We start from the raw sequence: 24752 nt of genomic DNA, 5'->3' as shown, positions 1-24752 counted from the left end.
GGGGGCGCTTCCCGGTTACAAGACTTGGAACTTCCAGGAACTTTGGTCCTTATAGTCAAGACAGTCAGTGGCGTTGAAATTAAGCTTCCAAGAGGCAGTTTGGTCCTTGTAGTCTAAGCAATCCACCGAGGTGAAGCCGAGGCTCGACGCGCCGTACCCCTGGGCGGAAAGCGATGCCGGGGACTGGCTTAGATGGCTTCCCATGGTGGGAGTAGCGATGGGGCTCAGTGTGGCCCCAGGAGCTGACAGCTGTGGGTGCATGGGAGAGAGGTAGGAGCCGCAGTCCAGCCCGGTGAAATAGGAAGAGGATCCGCCGTAGCTCTGGGTGTAGGCCGGAGCCTGGCTGTAGGTCATGGGGTAGCCGGCCGACCTCTGCATGCAGGGGGTAGTGCCCGCAGCCAGGGGGTCCGGGATGGGGGAGATGGAGGCCGGGCTCCATATCGAGACGGTGGCGCTGGCTGTGGAGCTGGGGGTCACCGCGGTGCCGGGAGGCGGGGGGCTGTATTGGCCGTTGGTGCTGGCTTCTGAATTAGTCTCTCTGGCCGGCGATGTTTTCTTCTTTGCCGGTCGCGGTTTGGCTTGGCCGCTGCTCTGCTGCTGTTGTTGGCGACACTTGGCCCTTCTGTTCTTAAACCAAACCTGCAAAGGTTATTGGAGAAGAAGACAAGACAATTCGTGTCACTAACGATCTGTTAAAGGAGCAGCAAGATGGCGGCACCAGCCGGTCGCTCGGTGTACACCGGAATACGCCGCGATCCGGTACAAAGTGTCGCACTCGGCGTAAAGCTGCAGCCAGAACGTCGCAGACTCCATCTTTTGGAAGTTTTGGTCTCGGAAGATCGTTATTCTTCCTGAAGAGGCTCGTTAATCGTCTGATTGGATCGTTTTATTACCTGGACTCGGGATTCGGGTAAGTTTATCTTGAGGGCCACCTCTTCTCTCATGAAGATGTCGGGGTACCGGGTCTTAGCAAACAGGGCTTCCAAGATGTCCAGCTGCGCCCGGGTGAACGTCGTCCGTTCCCGTCTCTGCTTCCTCGGGGTAGCTGACGGTGGGGATGGAAAATTTGGGGAGTGATGGAATTAGGAGAGGGAGCGAGAGAGAAAGAGGGGGAGAGAGAAGGAGAGGGAGAAAGAGGGGGAGAGAGAAGGAGAGGGAGAGAGACAGGGGTGAAACAGAGAGGGGCGAAGCAAGAAGTGGGGCAGAGGAAAAGGGAGAAGATAAAACGTCTCGTTAGATAAAAATGGTCATATTTCCAGCTTTAAACCTTAATCCTCGTCCCCAAAACTGATATTGGGTCCTCCTTAACCCTTTGTGTGCTGTGGGCTCCTGTAGTACACTGTAATGGCCAGTGATTCGCTTGCTCCTATGGGGCTGAAAGTGTTAAATGCTGGTTTTTTCATTTATTTTAATTTTTATCTGATAATTATACTTCCTGCGGAGTGATTATTGGGGCGCTTTTATGTTAAGTAACATGGAAGAAACGTTTCGGGGTCTCTCCCCGATTTACATTATTCAATCACACTCGTTCTGCCCCCCCCCCCTTCATTCCTGTTAATTAATCGCCTGCATAATTAACTTACACCTGACCTGGATTCCTATGAATGAAAAAGTGATTTGAAATTACACTTCAAAGCCGGCGGCGCAGAAAGCGAGACATTTAGCGAGACCTCACATATCCACGTCAAATAATACACGGTAATAACGTTATCGGATGTCACGCGTTCCGAAATTACGGAGAGAAACCAACCGTTTTTCATCAAAAAATATATATTTTAGCACAATTTTGTAATATATGTTCTAAATATTTATAATATATACAAACAAAAGCTAAAAGCTGTATTTTAAACCATTTTAGGGCTTTTTAACAACATATAAAAAATATACTAAAAATGGCGAGTAGTATTTTTAAAAAATGGTCAAATAATTAAAAAAAACAATTTAGTGATGAAAAATCCATCACCGGACAAATGAAATTGAACATTTTTATTTCTTCCCCTGTGTGAAACTTTGTAACATTTATATCGCTACCTGATCATTCCGTTGAGGGATATTTCAAGGATATTTGTCTTTTTTTATTTTACATTTTTTTTTATATTTCATGAAAAATCTGTTTTAAAATGTTATTAAGCAATATATATATAAATTTGTGAATCTATATTTATCATTTTCTGTGCTTTCATATTTTATTATTTAACTAAATCATTTCCCAAGAATGTCTGCGGCGCTGAGCTGAACGACACGAATCTCGTATAAAATATATAAAAATATAGAAAGTTTCCTAAAAACGAACTCTAAAAAAACCCCTGATTTGAATCAATTTCTTGAATAATAATAAATGTAATCGCACGCTATTTCTCTCCGCGTTACATCGTACCCCCCCACATCCTCTATAACCGGACACGCTGATAATAGCCGAGGCCACTTACTCGGATAGCCCACGGCTGAGTGCAGGAGGTCCATGCCGGTGCCGGCTAACGTCAGCCCGTTGACTGCGTAGTGTGGTTGTTTGATATAGGACATCATTTCAGAACCCGGGTGGTCCAAGGACCTGACTGCCTCGTTACTGTGGGGGTCCGGAGGCTTCCCGATGCCTGGGTAGGGTCGGTCCTTGAGTTCTTTCAGGTGCGCCTGTAAAGTGGGAACATCGGGGGTAAAGATCCACCGGTCGCTCGAGGTCCACGAAGCAGAAGGTTGTCCTAAGCGGTGGCCAGCGGTGTATCTCAGGTCCAAGGCCGGGGCAGATACTGAAGGCAGGTGAGATGAGTGTTTGCTTTAAAGCCTCTCCACCTCCAGACCACGGACTAATTAAAGGAAGGTCCACCAGTGACTCTCCACCCACCGCACACCTCCCCCATTATACCCCCCCGACCCCCCCCCTTCGTTGGTTTGGGGCTGGAGCCTCTACATGGAGCGAAGGTGGGGGAACCCAACAATGAGACACGTTCAGGGTCTTCATCATAATACCCCCTAATCGGACGTGGGGTGCAATTATGTTTCTAATGGCTGTTAAAGATTCCATTTTTGGTAAAAACTCATTAGAGGATAAATGGCAGCTTTCACGATGAGAAGAGTCGTGCGTTTAATACGGGGGGCTACGGCCGAGGGGTACAGCGGCAAGTCCTCGGGACCCCCAGAAACTCTACAGAGGAATTCTCTTTGTTCCGAGTGCATTTTTCCGGCTTCGTGATGTAAAAATGCAAAAAGCAGCCATCCGATGACCCCCTACTTCCCTGCCATTGATAAGCAAATGCCCCTCTTTACAGGTCGGTCCCTAGGGGGGTAATGACACGGGACAATAGGCACTCATGGGGATTTGGGCGACACAAAAGGGTTTATTTAACATGGAGAAACGGGTAATGTGTCCCCCTCTAGGATCTTATTACACCTTTTTGTTTGGGGGGCATTGAGCATCCCCGGGGGGGTGTGAATACCCTGCTAATTGAGTAAACAGAGTGGGGCAACTTCATCAGGATAACATCTGGGAATTACCCTCCTCCCCCCGGACTGGATCCCCTGGGGGCATTCTACAAGTTTATCTAGAAATAACATCTCGACTCCCCAAAATGATCTTCATGGAGCTCTATGACATTAACCCTTCGGATCTTTGATACAGAATTCTTAATTCATACGATCCGCCTGCGTGAGGATGATGGGACTTGTAGTTGCTGAGCCAGTCTCCCAATGCCCTTCTCTCCCACTATCTTTTTCTCTCCCCTCTTCCTACTGCCCTTCTCTCTCCCATTGGCTTTTTATCCCCCACCTCTATTCTCCCCTCTGTCTCACCCACTTGCTCCAGTGAATCCAGTTGCCCCACGTTCTTTCATATTGCCCCTCACATCTCCTGCCCTCCTCTCCCACTGCCTTCCTCTTTCCTCCCTTTGCCCCCCTCTCTCATATTGCCCCTATCTCCTGCTGCCTTTCTCTCAAAGTAGTTGCCCCTCTCTCTCCCCTCAATTACCCGCTCTCCCGCTGCCCTTCTCTCCCGCTGGTTCTTCTCTCCCGCTGCCCTTCTCTCTCCCGCTGGTTCTTCTCTCCCGCTGCCCTCCTCTCCCCCGCGGAGTCTTTCACCGGCGTCTCTGTGTTGGTCCCCCCCACGTCTCGTATTTGTAGATTGTGAATCGGGGTCCTATTTCCATATGAAAGCCCCGGTGACTTCAGGGCCTCTCCGTGCCACATATTTGGGGGTAATTAGTGAGATGTTGGTCTTCCAGTTAGTAAGTAATGACGCGCTCCGTGAAATGTGATTAGGCGCTCATTAACACCCACAGCAAACTAATTACCCCCCCCCCCCCCGTCCATCCTAACTGCCCCGGTGAGTGCAGGAATCCTGAGGGGGGGGGGGGCTGGGGAATTATCTGGCGATCCACTCAATTACCTGCAATTATCTACATCCAGGGCCGGGCTTTATCTCCCCCAATAACCAAAACCCGTTATTTCGCCCAAACCACGCCATTAATCTCTGGGAAATCACTTGTTTTCTGAGCATTTATACGCGTTACGGGTGCCGTCACTCGGGAAGAACCACCGCTTTCAGCCGCTACAGTCTACTAGAATTGGAATTATTGTGGATTCTTTTATACCAAATTCTGTCTTTTTATTATTTTATTAAATTGACTTTAATATTTTAAAAATCAATAATAATAAAACATGAAATGAATTTATTATTTTAGCAAAATTCTAAACCTGATTTTGTCTGTTCTGTGTAAATCGCAGCAAACGTCATAAATATTTACCGGACCCCAGTAAGAAGACAAAAATAGGATTTTTCAAGTATTTTGAGGACAAATTCATGTTATTTGGGTTTTTCATTCTTATCGGAGTTAATTTCAGTAAGAAACGTGTGCGGGGAATTCTCAGTTTTTATTTTTTTTATTTTTTTAAATATTATTATTTCTATTTTTTGTTTACATTTTATTTTATGTGAAATATTTCTTTTTTATAATATTTTTTCCCGTGTGTAGAAATTGTACGAATACACAGATTCTGAAGATCTAAACATAAATCGATGCATTAATGATAGAAATAATATCTGTTTATTCTGTATTATTAACTTTAATAACCAGGATTTTTTAGGGAATTGTAACATTTCAATTAAAAAGCTAAATATGTTTTGTTTTATGGTTAATTTTATATTAATTTATTAACGTTGTAATTAAGGGATTCACTAATGGGGGATTTTAACTCGGTGTAAATTTTACTCGTTTCTTCTGATGAAATTTTCTCGGTTCAGTTAATTTCAGCGAATTTGGGGATCAAAATGGAAATGTAAAAAAATCTTTATCTTTGCATTTTCCTGAGTGGGAGCTTCCTGGATGACGACTCAATAGGATTTGAAAATTCTAATCTAATTACAATCTAGGAATTCCACCTGAAGGAGAGACCTCTGAGGTCTCAAAGGCTTAGGTAACCATGATTTCTGTTTGGAGGTTTGCGCTCTCGGTATCCCTGGCTGGATTGCGGGGCGCCTCAGACAGTGATGGGCTTCTTGTTTTTAAGCAGATTAGTTTCAGTGTCTGTGGACGGGGAGGGACCGGGGTGGAGGGCAGACAAAAAGCCATCCCAAATAATTAGAAGCGGACAGACTGCCCCGCAGCCCCGCGTTCTGTCCGCCTGTCCGTCCGTCTGGCCAGACTTACCTCGCGGTATAAATGCCGGCGGGCGCCGCAGGGACGGTCGGGGCCGCAGCTTTCTGGAAAAGAAAAGTTTAGGAGAGTCATGAATTTCTAGCGGGACGTAGTGTCTGCGAGGGCCGGCGGGGGCCGAGGGTCTCATACATCGCGTTAAATCCCCGTGAAACACATTGCGGATTTATCCCCAGCCTGTGACTGTCACCGCCGGGCCCTGCGAGGGTTAACGATGGGGGGGGCGCCAATTAGCGGAGCTCGTGGCACCAGAAATCACGATGAGATTAACGAAGCCGCGGCATAAAAGAGCCTTCTGTGCGGGAATTAGGAGACTTAACCTGTCACCGGACCCCTTACCCAACTCACCGAGCCCCCCTATTATCCACATATCCCCCCCTCTGCCTCAACGTCCGTCTGTCCATCCGTCCATCTATCCATCCTACTATCTATCTATCTATCTATCTATCTATCTATCTATCTATCTATCAATCATCTATCTATCCATCCATCCTTCTATCTATCTATCTATCTATCAATCATCTATCTATCCATCCATCCTTCTATCTATCCATCCTTCTATCTGTCTATCTATCTATCTATCTATCTATTATCTATCTATCCATCCATCCATCTATCTATCCATCCTTCTATCTATCTATCTATCTATCTATCAATCATCTATCCATCCATCCTTCTATCTATCTATCTATCCATCTATCTATCCTTCTATCTATCTATCTATCCATCCTTCTATCTATCTATCTATCTATCTATCTATCTATCCATCCGTCCGTCTATCCATCCTTCTATCAATCCATCATCCGTCTATCCATCCATCCGTCTATCTATCTATCTATCTATCCATCCGTCCGTCTATCCATCCTTCTATCCCCCCTCCGCCTCAACGTCCTTCTATCCATCCGTCTATCCATCCATCCGTCTGTCTGTCCATCCGTCCGTCTACCCATCCTTCTATCTATCTATCTATCCATCCATCCTTCTATCTATCTATCCATCCATCCTTCTATCTATCTATCCATCCGTCCGTCTATCCATCCTTCTATCCATCCATCTATCTATTCATCCGTCCGTCCGTCTATCCATCCATCCATCTATCCCCACTCCGTCTCAACGTCCGTCCATCCATCCGTCCGTCTATCCATCCGTCTATCTATCTCTCCATCCATTGGTCAGATCCTGTATCCCTCTCTCATTCTCTTATTTTCTGTCCACCTGTTGGATTGTAAGCTCTTTGGGTCAGTATTCTTTTCCACCTTCAGCACACTTGTGTCCATAAATCCATGATAAGCTCCCTCCATCCTGTTACTCTGTGCTTTCCCTCATTAGATAGTAAGCTCTGCGTCGCAGACCCCCCTTCACCTGCCCCCCCAGCAATTCCTTTTATTAAAAACAGAAAAAAAAAAAAAATCCCATAAAACCAAAAACAATAAAACGGAGCAACAAGTGGCGGCGACGCGCTTTTCCCTATAAAATTCGAATTATTCAATAAATTCACAAAATGTCTTTTTTTAATAAATAGGTTTTTGCTTTGATTCATTTCTATATATTTTATATTATATTCACTAATGAATTTATTTAACGAAGCGACTGATTGGACGCGCGAGGACCCGGCCGGGGGAAGGGCGAGTGACTTCGTGACGTTACGTCGCCTCAGTCAGTTTTATAGACATAGAAAGTCATTTTTCTCCAGAAAATGTATTTTTAAATATAAATAAATAGTTCTATCTATATCTATATATTATTTTATTATTTTTATTATTTTTATTATATCTAATTATTATATTATATTAAAAATCTATAAATAAAGAAAACACTGAGATACATCATTTCTTTTTTTTTTCTTCTTTTTTTTTTAAATAATAAAAATATATATTTTAAAAAAAAAATAGAAATTTAGATGAAAAATAATTGTTGAAATAAAAATCTATTGATTTCAAAAATATACATATCTGAAACTGAAATCAAAAACCCAAAATTGGCAACTTTTTTAAAATGAGAAGATAGAAACGCGCCAAGGAGTCCGTCCGTCCCGAGAGCCTCGTCGCAGGACAGCGAGAGACGCGTTTAGTAGAAAAGGGACATCTCGGGATAAAGAGACCCTTGTGCGCGGACCCCAGCATGGAAGGAGTTAATCGAGATCAGCGCAGATCTGTATTATCGGGGTAAGGACTTTAAATCATTAGTCAGAATTTTATCAGGATGGCTAAAGCTCTCCGTTTTAAATCTGGATGAGAGAACCGGAGTCTTACCTCGGAGCGGAGAGGAGCGGCGAAGCAGCAGCAGCAGCCCAGGTAGAGACGGCCGAGGCGCTCGGGCAGAAAGGAGACGGCCAGACCGGGGCGGCCAAACACAAGAAGGATGGCCACAGATAGTTGGGTGTCCATCTTTAAGCCGGCGGGGCGGTGATGTCACGGGGCATCGTGTGAATTTCACTGGTTAATGTGAGGAGTGCGGCGGTGGGCCGGGGGGCCGGAGGGAGGTGGGGGGGTGGAGGTGACATTGTCACGATGGCCACCCCGGCTCGTGTCCGGCGTGTGTTCTCCTAATCCCAGGACGATGTGACGGCACCAATTAGCGCTGATCCCCCCAGACGGGCTGCTGACACGGCGGCTCCCGGCCCTCGGAGACAGATGTCCCTCGGGGCAGATCGGGCCCCGTCCTGGGGGGTGGGGGGGCAGGTGGTCCATCTGGCGACTCCGATGGCTGCAGGTGCCGTTCAGCCATTGCCCCGGCGTTGCCCTCTTTCTATTTACCCCTTCATGTGCCCCGCTCTGCTACGTACCCCGACTGCTCCCCGACTGCTCCTTTCCATCTGCTGTATACCCCCCCTGCTTCCATCTGCCCCCCTGTATATTATCGGGGTGGGGTAACTGGGGGTTTGCTGAAGCCCCCAAGTCAGTTTTTGCCGCCTTCAAGCTTATGGCGCCGGCGTTTGGGGGCAAATAACGTGCGTGGGAGGGGTGCGAGGGGCATGAGGGGGCGCGTTAGTGTCTGGGGTTATTTGGTGCCCCAAACTCTTCTATATGCCCCCTGTGGATGTCCCCAGTCCCTCACCTCCCTCATGGTCAGTTCTGTGGGGCCCCGTCGCCCCGTTATGGGCTCCCCTACTTGGGTTAATATTTTCCGTTCCCCATTGAAATGGCCGGGCACCGGGAGCGCTCACTCACACTCCAATACCCGGAGGAGCTGCATTAGAGGGCGGGGTTTATAGCGGGGGCCCAAGAGATGGCGGATTTATGACTTTAGGGCCACAGGAGAGACCGGCGGAGCGAGACTCGGTCACAGAAAGAGACGGCTCCTCTCAAACCGTATAAAGAGAGGGTGCGAGGAGCAGTCTGCGCGGGGCTCGGCGTACCCGCAGGGTTACCACGTTAAATCATCCCGGAACATTGTAGGGAAGTCCCGGGGGGCCGTTTGGGGCCCGAGATCCGGTTCTAATTCAGAATTCAGGAAAACAGCCAGGTGAATTAATTCGGGTCGGCTTTATATATACGGGACGGGCGCCGGCAGAGCTTTATACATACGGGACGGGGGCCGGCGGAGCTTTATATATACGGGACGGGGGCCGGCGGAGCTTTAGATATACGGGACGGCCGCCGGCAGAGCTTTATATATACGGGACGGGGGCCGGCGGAGCTTTATATATACGGGACGGCCGCCGGCAGAGCTTTATATATACGGGACGGGGGCCGGCGGAGCTTTATATATATACGGGACGGACCCCCGGGAGCTTTATATATATGGGACGGGCGCCGGCGGAGCTTTAGATATACGGGACGGACCCCCGGGAGCTTTATATATACGGGACGGACCCCCGCAGAGCTTTATATATACGGGACGGGTGCCGGCGGAGCTTAATATATACGGGACGGACCCCCGGGAGCTTTATATATACGGGACGGACCCCCGGGGAGCTTTATATATACGGGATGGACCCCCGGGAGCTTTATATATTCGGGACGGCCGCCGGCGGAGCTTTATATATACGGGACGGCCGCCGGCGGAGCTTTATATATACAGGACGGACCCCCGCAGAGCTTTATATATATACGGGACGGCCGCCGGCGGAGCTTTTTATATACAGGACGGACCCCCGCAGAGCTTTATATATATACGGGACGGACCCCCGGGGAGCTTTTTATATACGGGACGGACCCCCGGGGAGCTTTTTATATACGGGACAGAACCACTGGGGAGCTTTATATATACGGGACGGACCCCCGGGGAGCTTTTTATATACGGGACGGACCCCCGGGGAGCTTTTTATATACGGGACAGACCCCCGGGGAGCTTTATATATATGGGACGGACCCCCGCAGAGCTTTTTATATACGGGACGGACCCCCGGGAGCTTTTTATATACGGGACGGACCCCCGGGGAGCTTTATATATACGGGACGGACCCCCGGGGAGCTTTTTATATACGGGACGGACCCCCGGGGAGCTTTTTATATACGGGACGGACCCCCGGGGAGCTTTATATATACGGGACGGACCCCCGGGGAGCTTTATATATACGTGACGGACCCCCGGGAGCTTTATATATATGGGACGGATCCCTGGGGAGCTTTATATATACGGGACGGACCCCAGGGGAGCTTTTTATATACGGGACGGACCCCCGGGGGGCTTTATATATACGGGACGGACCCCCGGGGAGCTTTATATATACGGGACGGACCCCCGGGGAGCTTTATATATACGGGACGGACCCCCGGGGAGCTTTTTAAATACGGGACGCTGTTGATTACAGATTTAGTGACGCGGGGAGGACTTTTAGGGTCGCTCTGGGGAAGGAGGTGAGAGACGGAGAGACGAAGCGCTCTCCTGCTTTTTCATAATCCAGCAGGCGAAACGGGCGAGTAGCCAGGGGCCGGAGGGGCCGATGTGCTGCAGGTTCTGTGTTTCTACGTTGTGCTCTCCGCTGTACGCCCCTTATCAGTGCTTGCGGGGTCCGTGGGCTCTGGCGTGCTCGGTACTGTAGGGGTTAAGTGTTCGTCGGCCGCTAATCCCGGCAGCAGAACTCGCGCTTCTAATTAACGAGGCAGATTAGCCCCATCTGTCCGTCACAGAAACTGGGGCACAAGATAACAAGAGACCCCTTCACGGGGCAAATAGCGAGCCTCGGCCTCCGTAATAATCCCGCGACGGGGTTAAATTCACCGGGACAAAGAGCTGACAATTAACAGCGTGTCCCAAAAGCGCACGAACCGTTACCCCAGACCGGCGGGGGGGGGGGATGTTGCTGATGGGGTATTTAAAGCCGCTGTTCCACTCCCTCGCTAAATGTCACACTTTTCACATCAGAAACCCTCCCAGAAATGATTCTTTAATTGAGTGAAATTTTGTCTCATTTGTGATTTTTGTCGGGAACACTTAATTTTCATGTGGCAGGCACTGATTGGTTGTTGCCATAGAAACCTAAGCCTTTTAGAAGTTTCTGTGCTGTTGTTTTGTGGTTAAACCTCCAGAAGAAAGAATTGACAAACTTTTATTGGTTACTATGGTTACTGTGCCTTCTTAATACAATTCAGCAAAACTTTATTTGTATTAACGGTAACGATTGAGCGATCGCTCCCCTTAGTGAGCCGCTGCTGCGCATGTTGGGATCTCTTTGCAGTAATCGATTCATTCTTCTCGATACGATTTTTTATTTGTTCCTAAGTACCCCTCCTATTACCCCATATACCCCCCACCCCTCCTATTACCCCATATACCCCCACCCCTCCTATTACCCATATACCTCAACACCCCTATTACCCATATACCCCTCCTATTACCCATATCCCCATCCACCACCCCTTATACTCCACCTTATAAACCCTCCAATCACTCTGTATAACAACTACTATCACTCCATATAATCCCTCCTATAACTCCGTATATCCCCTCCCATTACTCCATATAACCCCCCCTATAACTCCGTATATCCCCTCCCATTACTCTGTATAGCCCCTCCTATAACTCCGTATATCCCCTCCCATTACTCCATATAACCCCCCCTATAACTCCGTATAGCCCCTCCTATAACTCCGTATAACCCCCTATAACTCCGTATAGCCCCTCCTATAACTCCATATAGCCCCTCCTATAACTCTGTATATCCCCTCCTATTACTCCATATAACCCCCCCTATAACTCCGTATAGGCCCTCCTATAACTCCGTATAACCCCCCTATAACTCCGTATAGCCCCTCCTATAACTCCGTATAGCCCCTCCTATAACTCCGTATATCCCCTCCTATTACTCCATATAACCCCTCCTATAACTCCGTATAACCCCTCCTATTGCTCCGTATAACCCCTCCTATAACTCCGTATATCCCCTCCTATTACTCCATATAACCCCTCCTATAACTCCGTATAGCCCCTCCTATTACTCCGTACAGCCCCTCCCATTACACTGTACAGCCCCTCCCATTACTCCGTACAGCCCCTCCCATTACTCCGTATAGCCCCTCCATATAATTTCCTCCGCCGTGGGGTCCTCTCGGTTACCGGCCTCTGTCTCTAAGCGGCTGGTTGGGTGATTGCTGGCGGGTGGCGTGGAAACGCAGAGAGGGCGCTCGCTAATCCCGTCCCAGCCACGTGCTCGTTAATTACCGGCCGCAGAGCTGGAAATAACGAGGGCTCCGGCCCCCTCTATTCACCTTCATTGTAATACCCGAGAGGATTAGCGGCGGCCCCTCGGGGACATTTCATCTGCGGCCGGTCCCGGCTCATTAGGCAAATGGAGAGAGCGCCGGGCCGGCGTCCTGAGTAAGAGGCGGATTAAAAGCCATATTACGTGGACAAGTGGCGGCCTCGGGGGGTGACGGGTGGGAGATCCAAGTACACTCAGCAGCCCCCACTCACTTCCACGGGGTCCCCTCACCGTCAGCAGCCCCCGCTCACTTCCACGGTGACCCCTCACACTCAGCAGTCCCCACTCACTTCCACGGGGTCCCCTCACACTCAGCAGCCCCCGCTCACTTCCACGGTGACCCCTCACACTCAGCAGTCCCCACTCACTTCCACAGGGTCATTTGTATTCATCCGACCCTGTTATTAGGGTCGTTTCTGTATACAGAGTCCTGTATGTCACCCCGAGTCACGTTATACCCTATACGGGGGCTGTGGGGCAGTAGATGTAAAGCTGGGGCAGCTAAACCAGACGATACGGTATTGTAGCGGTAAGCGGGCGTTCTGCGCCTCCTGTCGGGGGGGGGGGCACCGGCAGCGCAGACGGCAGAGAATTAAATCCTGATGAAAATTGATTTCCACGACCTAATCCCGGCTTCCAATCCCTGCGAGCAAACACGGCGCAGGCAATAATAAGACCCCCGCAATTATACCCCTTAATTCGTCCAACTGGCTTAAAGGAAATTGAAATTCGCAATAACAAGCGGCGAGGACCCCCCGCCGGGGCCCGGACCCTGCGCGCCGGCCAATCACATTTCTGTTTTCTCAAGGAATTGTTTCTTATGGATTTTTTTTCCGTGGTATATGGTGATAATTCGCACAATTTAACTTCACCCCCCCCCCGGGGCAGCACAGCGGCCAATCAAATCACTCACCGTTACCGGTTAAGTTGCTAGTTGGGCAACTTCTTGCATACCGGCCACTCTGCATTGCAACCAGGGGTGTATTGCCCCCCCCATCGGCCCCTGTCCCCTCCATCGGCCCCTGTCCCCCCCGGGTAACTCATATGCACCGGGGGACATTCCTATACACACTCATATTTGTAGTGACCAACACTCCTTCCATCGCTCCGCGGCCCGGTTCTGACGCCCCGTGGCTGTTGTAAGGGTTTTTGGCAGCGAACAGGGGGTCAGCAGGGGCAACAAACTGCGACGCTCCGTGTCGTCTGACTTTGACTGGTGAGAATGAATATGTATAAATGATTCGTGTGAATGAGTGAGAGAATGAATAATTGTGTGAAGGAATTGTGTAAATGGCAGAGTGAATGAGTGAGTGACTGTATAAGTGTCTGTGAGTATCATAGATGTATAAGTGATTTGGGGAAAGGCAAAGATGGCACTGGCAGGGTGTTTATGGGACAAAGATGGCACTGGCTGGGCTGTAATCTGGGTGTAATCTGGGTGCTGGTCAGGTTCTAGGTGGATGCCAGGGCTGGCTTTGGGGGGTGCAGCCTGTGATCTATGCCTGTAATTTAGGGGGTTATCTATACCTTTAATGCCGAGTTTTTATGTGAATTCCAATTGATCCATACGTGCAAAGCTGGGTTTTGGTGGTGTTCTGTTGATCCATATCTGCTATGCTATGTTTCCATACATTATTTATGTGTATCTGCAAGTACAGGGTTAATATGTCTTATTCAGTTGATCTATACCTGCAGTGCTGTTACATGTGTTGTTTATTTGATCTATACCCTCAGTGCTGAGTTTGCATGTGATCCCCAGTTGATCTATACCTGAACTACAGTGTGTAGGTAAAAGAGAGGTATAGTTTAGTGAATGAGGGGACAAAGGGACTCTGGGGATGATTACGGGGAGAGGACCTCTCAATGTCACGGTGCGGTTAGAAGGAGGGAAGGCTGCACTCACTCTCACATTCTGTATTAGGTTACTGCGAGGGAGGTGTCTTGATGCCCTTAGCATTGAGGTTTCATCTCCAAACTACCCCACACCCAAACTGCAGGGAATTCGGTTTCTGCCCCATGTTGCCCGGGGGCGGCCCTCGCAGGGGCTGCTGATTAAATTATGCAGAATCATTATCCGGGACAATAGAAAGACACCGGGGCAGTTAGCATTTCAATGCCCCTTATCTATACACACAATTAGGCAGCTAATTACCCCTTGAATTAGGATCTGGGTGATAGTAATACCTGCATGCGGATTGGGGGGAGAAGGGGGGGGGATTAACTCTTTTTCACCACAAATACAGACTTTATGGGGTAAAAAACTCATCAGCAAAAAAAAAGTTTTTCGGGTTTTTCATCATCACAGAGCTGAGTAAAAGTGGACCGCTGAGGTCTGGGGGGCATTAAACACGACCAGGAAAGGCTGAGAGATCCCAATATATCCACCTGGGGGGGGGAAGACGAGGGGGGGCATTTAAATCCATAAAGGGTTAATAAAGGGCAGGAGGGGAATTTATATCAAAAGGAGGAGAAAAATTACAACAAGAGACCGGAATCTAACACTAGAGAGTCAGAGACTGAGATGGAACGGAAGGAAGTTTTACTTTACTGAGAGTGTGGTAGATAAGTGGAACAGCCTCCCAGCAGAGGTGGTAGAGGGTAATACAGTGAGGGTATTAAACATGCATGGGATAGACATCCGGCTCCTGAATCTAAGACGAGACCAACGACTGATTAAGGTTTGAGTCTTTACAGACTGGGGGCCGGATGGGGCCGATCTGCTGGGGGCTCCAGATTTGTATGTGGATTTCAGATCCCGGAGTCTCTCCTCTGCTCCATATTAAATATTCAGAGCGGGGATTATAATGTCACTTCATGCCGCCGCGCATGTTCAGCATGTAACCAGCCAGGGGACACACATTAAAGCGGCAATAAAGGGCACATGGGAGAAGCCATTGGTCCCCGGGGGCTCCTGACGGATCTCAGACCTTATAACATCCAGACCCTCCGTCCCTTATTGCCGGTGAAGCGGGGGGGGGGGGCGCGGAGACGCTCTGCAGCACCAACGGTTACTTTATCGGTTATTGTTAACCCCGCGAGGACCTGAGAACCAAAAATGTCCGCGGAATCATTTCCTTCATCAGCACGGCTAAAGGGAGCGTCCGTGTTTATCGATTTTAGAAACGGGCCGGAAAAGGTATTTTTGGGTTAAAATCTGTGTAAAGTTCAGTGTTCTGATTGGCCGGATTGGCGATTGCCACTTGATGAAATTATTAGCATTACATGTTATAGTCATTCACTGGGGTTGGTCGCGCATGGATGTGACTCCCAGGGAAGGAAGGCTACTTTCACTAATGACCCCTTTGCCCCCATGCAGAGCCCGGCGCATGCGCTGCGGGGGGTTACGTGATCCGAGCTGTTTGTGCCGGGGAGAATTTTATCCACAAAGAGTTTTATTGTCAGGAAATCCCTCGAGGAATGAAAGATAATCCCGGGATTGGGAGAGAAACGGAAGGTTTGGGCCGTGGACGCGTTATTCACAGCCCCTGCGCTGAAGAAGAGACCTCTGAGACCTCGAGACCTTACATGGCTAACTGTTGTTCTGTGTCTGGATTGACACCGAGGAGGGACACGGGGAGAGACGACAGGGGTAAAGGGGGGGGTGCCAGGGCAAGTACCCTGCTAATGTTTCATACACAGTCGGCCCCCCTGGGTGCGGAGAGATCACAGCAACTCCACACGGGGCATCCAAACAGCGCCCTCTTCACCCGTTATCTGCCCCTTAACCCCGACGTCATTGCCCCAGTCCCGCTCCTGATACAGACGACTCCAGATGAAGTGAAGGCATCTCGGTAACGGGACCGGTCGTCAGTCTGCAGCGCCGCCAAGTGGCAGGACAGTGTCATGGCGGCCACATCATTAATGATGAGAATGAGATTAACAAACGTTAAGACGGACTGGGACAGGAAAACAAGAGGGTCTGATTCCCAGGAGCTTACAATCTATTAGAGTACTTCAGGTGTAATGGATGAAAGTGATGCCATCTCCATAGCAACCAGCGTATTAGTAACACAGATTGCCCGGTCCATAAATTAGACAGAAAAGTAATTTAGAGACGGCTGCGTGCGACTCTGTGACACCCCCTTGTGGACAAAATATGGAATTACATAGTTACATAGATATAAAGTTACATATATATATTATATATAGTTACATAGATATATAATTAGTTACATAGATATATAGTGACATAGTTACATAGATATATAGTTACATATATATATATATATATTATATATAGTTACATAGATATATAGTTACATATATATATTATATATAGTTACATAGATATATAATTAGTTACATAGATATATAATTAGTTACATAGATATATAGTGACATAGTTACATAGATATATATCTATGTAACTATATATAATATATATATGTAACTATATAATTAGTTACATATATATAGTGACATAGTTACATAGATATATAGTTACAGATATATAGTTACATATATATATTATATATAGTTACATAGATATATAATTAGTTACATAGATATATAATTAGTTACATAGTTATATAGTTATATAGTGACATAGTTACATAGATATATAGTTACATATATATATATTATATATAGTTACATAGATATATAATTAGTTACATAGATATATAATTAGTTACATATATATAGTGACATAGTTACATAGATATATAGTTACATATATATATTATATATAGTTACATAGATATATCATTAGTTACATAGATATATAGTGACATAGTTACATAGATATATAGTTACATATATATATTATATATAGTTACATAGATATATCATTAGTTACATAGATATATCATTAGTTACATAGATATATAGTGACATAGTTACATAGATATATAGTTACATATATATATTATATATAGTTACATAGATATATCATTAGTTACATAGATATATAGTGACATAGTTACATAGATATATAGTTACATATATATATTATATATAGTTACATAGATATATCATTAGTTACATAGATATATCATTTACGGAGAACAGGAACACCATGTAGTAGATCAGGCCCACTGATGAACAAGTATATCTGGTAGAACAAGGGGCGCCGTTTAGTAGACCAGGCCCACAAAGGTACAGGTACGTCAGGCAGCAGCGCAGGATGCAGCAGCGCAGCAGAAACAGTAACAGATAATATCTGCTCACAGCAGTGCGCTCTGCTACACGATAACCGAGCACCGAACACCGAACAGAAGTCAGTGCTCGGTTTTAAACCTCCCGCTCCCTCTCGCCCCGCCCCCGGTTAGTGACATCACGTACCGTGCGTCCTTTTGTCGCCATGGAGGCAGGGGATAAGAGGGGGGTGAGCGCGCCCGCCCTCTGTTCCCCTCCCGGCGAACGAAGAGGACACACAGAGGAGGAGTCTTCGCGAGCGCCCGCTACACGCGGCGGCGGGTGAGGTAAGTGCCAGGAGCGGGTACTCGGGTGATGCACTGCGCCGCGGGACATGACAGTAACGCACTCACTTGACTGGAGACAGTTATAATATCCCGGGTGATAACGATCCAATACTATATAACTATATATACATATACCCAGCAGATATGATGCACTCAGCGGGGCTTCTGTTTAGAAAGTTTATTGGCTTAGTGAAGGTCCAGCGTTTCGTCTCTCAATGAGCCTTTCTCAAGAGCGATGTATATAGTTACGTGGATATATATATATATATAGTTATATAGTTATATAGATATAGTTACATGGATATATATATATAGTTATATAGATATAGTTACATGGATATATATATATATAGTTATATAGATATAGTTACATGGATATATATATATAGTTATATAGTTATATAGATAAAGTTACATGGATATATATATATAGTTATATAGTTATATAGATAAAGTTACATGGATATATATATATATAGTTATATAGTTATATAGATATAGTTACATGGATATATATATAGTTATATAGTTACATAGATATAGTTACATGGATATATATATATAGTTATATAGATATAGTTACATGGATATATATATATATAGTTATATAGTTATATAGATATAGTTACATGGATATATATATATAGTTATATAGTTATAGTTACATGGATATATATATAGTTATATAGTTATATAGATATAGTTACATGGATATATATATAGTTATATAGTTATAGTTACATGGATATATATATATAGTTATATAGTTATATAGATATAGTTACATGGATATATATATATAGTTATATAGTTATATAGATATAGTTACATGGATATATATATATATAGTTATATAGATATAGTTACATGGATATATATATAGTTATATAGTTACATAGATATAGTTACATGGATATATATATAGTTATATAGTTACATAGATATAGTTACATGGATATATATATAGTTATATAGTTACATAGATATAGTTACATGGATATATATATAGTTATATAGTTACATAGATATAGTTACATGGATATATATATAGTTATATAGTTACATAGATATAGTTACATGGATATATATATAGTTATATAGTTACATAGATATAGTTACATGGATATATATATAGTTATATAGTTATATAGATATAGTTACATGGATATATATATAGTTATATAGTTATAGTTACATGGATATATATATATAGTTATATAGTTATATAGATATAGTTACATGGATATATATATATAGTTATATAGATATAGTTACATGGATATATATATAGTTATATAGTTACATAGATATAGTTACTTGGATATATATATATATATAGTTATATAGTTACATAGATATAGTTGCATGGATATATATATATATAGTTATATAGTTACATAGATATAGTTACATGGATATATATATATAGTTATATAGATATAGTTACATGGATATATATATAGTTATATAGTTACATAGATATAGTTACATGGATATATATATAGTTATATAGTTATATAGATATAGTTACATGGATATATATATAGTTATATAGTTATAGTTACATGGATATATATATATAGTTATATAGTTATATAGATATAGTTACATGGATATATATATATAGTTATATAGTTATATAGATATAGTTACATGGATATATATATATATAGTTATATAGATATAGTTACATGGATATATATATAGTTATATAGTTACATAGATATAGTTACTTGGATATATATATATATATATATAGTTATATAGTTATATAGTTACATAGATATAGTTACTTGGATATATATATAGTTATATAGTTACATATATATAATTACATGGATATATATATATATATATATAGTTATATAGTTACATAGATATAGTTACATGGATATATATATAGTTATATAGTTACATAGATATAGTTACATGGATATATATATAGTTATATAGTTACATATATATAATTACATGGATATATATAGTTACATAGTTCATTAGGTTGAAAAAAGACCTAAGTCCATCAAGTTCACCCCTTCTACCAAACCTTCCTATTCCTGATCCAAAAGAAGGCAAAAACCCTAATTAAGCGACTTCCAATTCTGCCATCAGGGGAAAAAATTCCTTCTTGACTCCAAGAGGCGATCGGATTTCTCGTTGGATCGAGCAGCTCTAAAATATTAATGTTATTCTATTTATATCCCTGTATATCGTGCCTTTCTAAGAAAATATCGAGGCCCCTTGTGAAGGTATCTGATATATCTGATAACCACCTGCCTTGGCAGTGAATTCCATACCTTTACTACCCTCACTGTAAAGAATCCCTTCCTTTGTCATCTACGAAACCTGCGCTCTTCTAGTCTCAGAAGACGATATTCATACAATGTACATCGGCCCATATATATTTATATAATGTATATCGCCCCACCGTGTATATTTATATAATGGATATCAGCCCCACGTATATTTATATAACGTATATCGGCCCCGTGTATATGTATATAATGTTATCATAGCCCCTCTCAGACGCCGTTTTCCCAGCGTGTAAAATCGTATCGGGTGGATTCGGGTGTCATCTGCATAGAGACGATACTGGAGGCCAAATGAGTTGATTCGTTTGCCAAGAGATGAAGCATAAAGAGAGAAGAGCAGAGGGCCGAGGACTGAACCTTGGGGGCCGCCCACCGAAAGTGGAAGAGGTGATGAGGTCTCGCCCGAGAAGGAGCGGTGAGGCAGATCGGAGGAGATCCCCGTGACAGCTGTATCTTGAACATATAGTTGAGGGGGACGTCTCTTAGGGACCAACACAGAAAGATGTAAAGAGACAGCCGACGTCGGCTTCGACTAAAGTTATACAGAGAGGCGGCCGGTTATCGTCGAGCGGCCGGTGCCGTACAAACCGTTTAACAAATACAGTCTAGCATTCTGTGCTGTGATTGGCGTAACCGAAAACCATAGAAACCAAACGGCTGATAAATCCAGTAACGGGGGTCTGGCTCCATCTTGTGGTGAGGCTGCCATATGACACCTTAGACTCAGGAGGCGTATGCCTATCCCATGCAGGTTTACATTCCCTCACCGTATTACCCTCTACCACCTCTGCTGGGAGGCTGCTCCACTCACCCACTACCTCTCAGTAAAGTAATATGAATCAGTTAAGAAGGCTTTAATGACATGCTTTTCATACATTTTACTGTTTGGGGGTCACAGCAGCATCTTACAATAAACACCCCCCACCAGCCCCGTAAAAAACACACGTGTGCAACACAGACAGGAAACGCCACCAAACATGGTAAAGAGTAGTTTATTTAGGAGGCTGACATCAGATAGAAACTCGCGTCTCTCCCATTCAGGTCAGAGACTTCCCTCCAGCATTAAAGAAAATACACGAGAGGTGGGTGAGCGTCGCTCGGCTCATCCTGTCGCCCCGCAGGGTGTCGAGGGGCAGCCGTGCCCGCAGGGCATTTAAGCGTTCCCCGTCATAAAGCGTGCGGCCGGAATAACGAAAGCAAAACATCATCCACCTGCAGAGAGAAGACAGAATGAGCCCGGGCGGTGGGGCAATCGGGATCTTATAAGATAACGCAAGACTCAAACAACTCATGTCACCCCTCAGACTGCCCGATCGGGTAATAAGCGGCCCCCGTCCGGCCCTCACCTTCTCTCTCACACAGCGGTCATTCCCCCAGAGCGGCTTCTACTGCGTCAACGATCTTCTGCAGCTTGGACTCTCTATCAACGTAGCCGTCTCCATTCTGCGGGGCAAACGGGGCAGATCATTTAATGCATGAAGTTTCATTACAACCAGTTAGCAGAGACTTTGCAACCCGCCGAGCCGGCTATACATTATACAGGGGGCCGGCCCGCCGAGCCAGCTATACATTATACAGGGGGCCGGCCCGGGGGGGGGGGGACATGTCAAGAAGTGGTTTCGTGGGGTATTTACCAAGACCGGTCACATGATATCATCCAGCACAGACCTCTGGGCAGGAGACGGGGGTCCTCGCAGCCCCCGCCTCTCACGTTACCTTCTTGGAGTGAACCAGCTTCCCATTCACCGTCACTTCAAACCACCCGGTGGCTGTTGGGGTCCCAGCGCCATCCTGAGAGATTAACGAGACGATACACGTTACCAGCACCGCTGAGTAATTAAAGCCCCGCATGTGACCCCCGGGGGGGGGGGGAAATCGGCTGTACTTACTATCTTCAGACGACCCGGAAAGCAACTCTCCAGCTCCTTCCTCAGCCTCTCAAACTGAAAGACATTTAAATCTAATTAACCAGAAGCCGAGCAACCCAGAGAGCCCCAGACAGCCCCTCCAAGGGCCACCGGGTACTAATGACAGGGACATGTTTAAGGGCCGGTCACTCATGACAGCGACGCGTTTAGGGGCCACCGGGCACTTCTGTACGGACCCCGCTGGGGCCGGTAATAGAGTCTCTCACTCACCTTGGGCTGATACCCTCAGGCTCCGCTGGAAGACAAAATAAAAGTTGTTACTGGAAGTGATCGCCGCCCAACGACAGAGAAAGGAAATCAATGGGAGAGCTGTGCATGCGCGACGGTCTGCAGCGCCGGTGGAGAATAGATAGCTTACAGGATCTTTTAACCCCTTCTATGAGCCGGGAGGAGAGTCTGGGCTCCTCAGACCCAGCAGCTTATTACATGCCACGAACACACAACACATACCATAGCGCAGTCTGAACCTCCCAGCCCCTCCAAAGGCTCCCAGCACAGGGGAGGAATTCACTAAAACCAAGCCGCAGGGGAAAGGCCTGTCATCCCCGGGGGCCTCGCATTAACTGTCCCGGGGGCCCCGCATTAACTACCTCGGGGGCCCCCGCATGTACCGCAGGCCCGAAGCGCAATACTCAGGTACCACTCAGAAGGTTAAATACAGCCGAGGGAGCGGGCCCTGGCCGGGTGTGCACCGTATAAGTTATTTATAGCGCACCGGCGGCATATACGCGGGGACCCGCCGCCTAACGCCGTAAAGCGAGGTTTGTCCAGTCCCTGCACCCGAGGACACCCCAGTCTTACCAGTAAAGCACATAAATCTCCGCCATGGCTGCTCCCGGCATTACGCTTCCGTCCGTCTGAGGGAGCACCGGCACCGCACGCAGTTAAATGCCCGCTGGCCACACCCACTTCCGTGGGTCAGGCTTCAGAATGTACCAAACCGGACAGGAGAGGGGAGTTCTCGGCTGTACCACGTGACTCACCCGGTTACATTACGAAAGCACAAAACCTGACTCCGCCCTGTCATTCATAACAAATTCCTGAAAAACGCGAGGATTTGGGTGATTTTGATTTGTTTTTTATTTGTTCGAATTGTTTCTTAACCCCTTAACGACAATCCCCGTACATGTACGGGGTTGCCGTGCAAGGGGTTAACGACAATGCCCGTACATGTACGGGCTGCCGTTAAATAGCTGCATCGCCGCGATCGCGGCATTTTCGCCGCGATCGGCGGCTTTGCAGCATCCACGGAAGCCTCCCAAGTGAGGCTGACCGTGGATCCGGGGAGGGCAGCCCTTGGCAGCCCTCCCCGGAAGAAAAATGGCCGCCGCCGCACCGATCATGAAAGATCGCGGCGGCGCCCGGCTAAAACAGCTTAGGAAGCGATCTGAATCGCTTCCTAAGCATAAATGGTGTTACTGACATGCCTCAGTATCGAGGCATGCCAGCAACACTACCCCCCTACCCCCGATCACCTTGTGATTGCTCCGAAGAGCAACCACAAGTGCCATCCTGTGAATGACGTTGCCGTCATTCACAGGATGGCATTAACAATAGAAATGAGTTCATAGAGGGTCTATCCAGACCCTCTTGTGAACTCTCGAGCTCCTCCTGCAGGTTGAATGCAGGTACTGCATCCAACCATGCAAGGTCAATGGAGCCCAGCTCACTAATGAGTGATTAAAAAAAAAAAAAAAAAAAAAAATTTTAAAAATTTTTTTTTAAAAAAATGTTTAAAAAAAATAAAAATAATATGGTAACATATAAAAATCCCCACTGTCACCAAAAAAAAAAAAAAAAAAATTAATAAGCAAGTCCTAAAATTCTTTATCTTTATAAAAATTCCAGCATGGAAAGAGTTAAAATATTGGCATTACAAATGCCCATAGGGTGTCTCGTATTAAAAAATGCATGAGTGGATGGGATAAATTGAATTGGCCGGGTTCAAAGGTGTCCCAAATATGGGACATGGGGGCAGTAGGATCAGATGTCTAAATGGCCAAAAAATACACACCTCACAAAGGCGGCCTTTTACCTCCCAAATAACCCAACAAACCCATGCATGTGGGGTATCACTGCGCTCAGGAGATGTTACTGAACACATATTGGGGTGTTGTTTGACACGGACATATACCAGGAGCGATAAATTTATACCTGAAGTACAACGTGTGAGAAAAAAATACAAAAAAATTTACTACCATAAAGTTTCACAAAGGCTGGTGGTAAAATTAGTGCATGGAAAGGGTTAAATTACCAGCATGTGAAATACCTTGGGGTGTCTAGTTTTTAAAAATATATGACTTGATGGGGTAAATTGCATTGGCCGGCTTCAAAGATACCCGAAATGGCACATGGGGGGAAGAATTACCAGATTTGGAAAAAAAGGTTTTGAAATAGCAAAACGCTACCTGTACTTATTGCCCCATAACGTGCAGAAAAAAGCAAAAAAACATAAAAACATTGGGTATTTCTAAACTCAGGACAAATAGTAGAATCTATTTAGCAGGTTTTTTCATTCGTTTTTGCAGATGAGTAAAAGTTTTTTGTTTAAAAAGTGAGAAAAAGTAATTTTTTAACAAAAAATCCCCATATTTTATCATTTTTTTTATAGTAAATTAGATGATATGATAAAATTAATGGTATCTAAAGAAAGCCCTGTTTGTCCTGAAAAAAACAATATATAATATGTGTGGGAGCACAAAATGAGAAAGAAGAAAATCACAGCTAAACAGCAGCACCGAAAAATGTTAAAATAGCCATTGTCCCACAATATACTACGAGTAATAACCCCTATTGTC

At 45.6% G+C, this 24752-nt stretch overlaps 2 protein-coding genes across 2 annotated transcripts; both read right to left on the bottom strand.

The window, feature by feature from the left end:
* LOC128503754 (homeobox protein otx5) lies at positions 1-8063 on the bottom strand. Its single transcript, XM_053473934.1, has 5 exons — positions 7898-8063; positions 5640-5692; positions 2430-2631; positions 894-1045; positions 1-639 (listed from the first exon to the last, which is right to left on the bottom strand). The coding sequence occupies exons 3-5, from the start codon at positions 2524-2526 to the stop codon at positions 16-18; spliced, it is 873 nt and encodes a 290-aa protein (XP_053329909.1). The 5' UTR covers positions 2527-2631; positions 5640-5692; positions 7898-8063; the 3' UTR covers positions 1-15.
* Positions 8064-21002: 12939 nt separating this feature from the next.
* Positions 21003-22878, bottom strand: SELENOW (selenoprotein W). Its single transcript, XM_053473935.1, has 6 exons — positions 22756-22878; positions 22165-22189; positions 21916-21969; positions 21743-21817; positions 21373-21469; positions 21003-21238 (listed from the first exon to the last, which is right to left on the bottom strand). The coding sequence occupies exons 1-5, from the start codon at positions 22794-22796 to the stop codon at positions 21392-21394; spliced, it is 273 nt and encodes a 90-aa protein (XP_053329910.1). The 5' UTR covers positions 22797-22878; the 3' UTR covers positions 21003-21238; positions 21373-21391.
* Between the last annotated feature and the right edge of the window lie 1874 nt (positions 22879-24752).

The sequence above is a fragment of the Spea bombifrons genome, chromosome 8 (genome assembly GCF_027358695.1).
Source record: "Spea bombifrons isolate aSpeBom1 chromosome 8, aSpeBom1.2.pri, whole genome shotgun sequence".
NCBI classification, from domain to species: Eukaryota; Metazoa; Chordata; class Amphibia; order Anura; family Pelobatidae; genus Spea; species Spea bombifrons.
Note: the sequence above shows the minus strand (reverse complement) of the source record. Positions and strands in the feature narration are given on the sequence as shown.

Coding starts and splice junctions, on each gene's coding strand:
- LOC128503754 (XM_053473934.1), bottom strand. CDS start 2,526: ATGATGTCCTATATCAAACAACCACACTACGCAGTCAACGGGCTGACG. Junction 1,046..2,429: donor CTCAGCCGTGGGCTATCCGA/GTAAGTGGCCTC, acceptor CCCCACCGTCAG/CTACCCCGAGGAAGCAGAGA. Junction 640..893: donor TACCCGAATCCCGAGTCCAG/GTAATAAAACGA, acceptor TAACCTTTGCAG/GTTTGGTTTAAGAACAGAAG.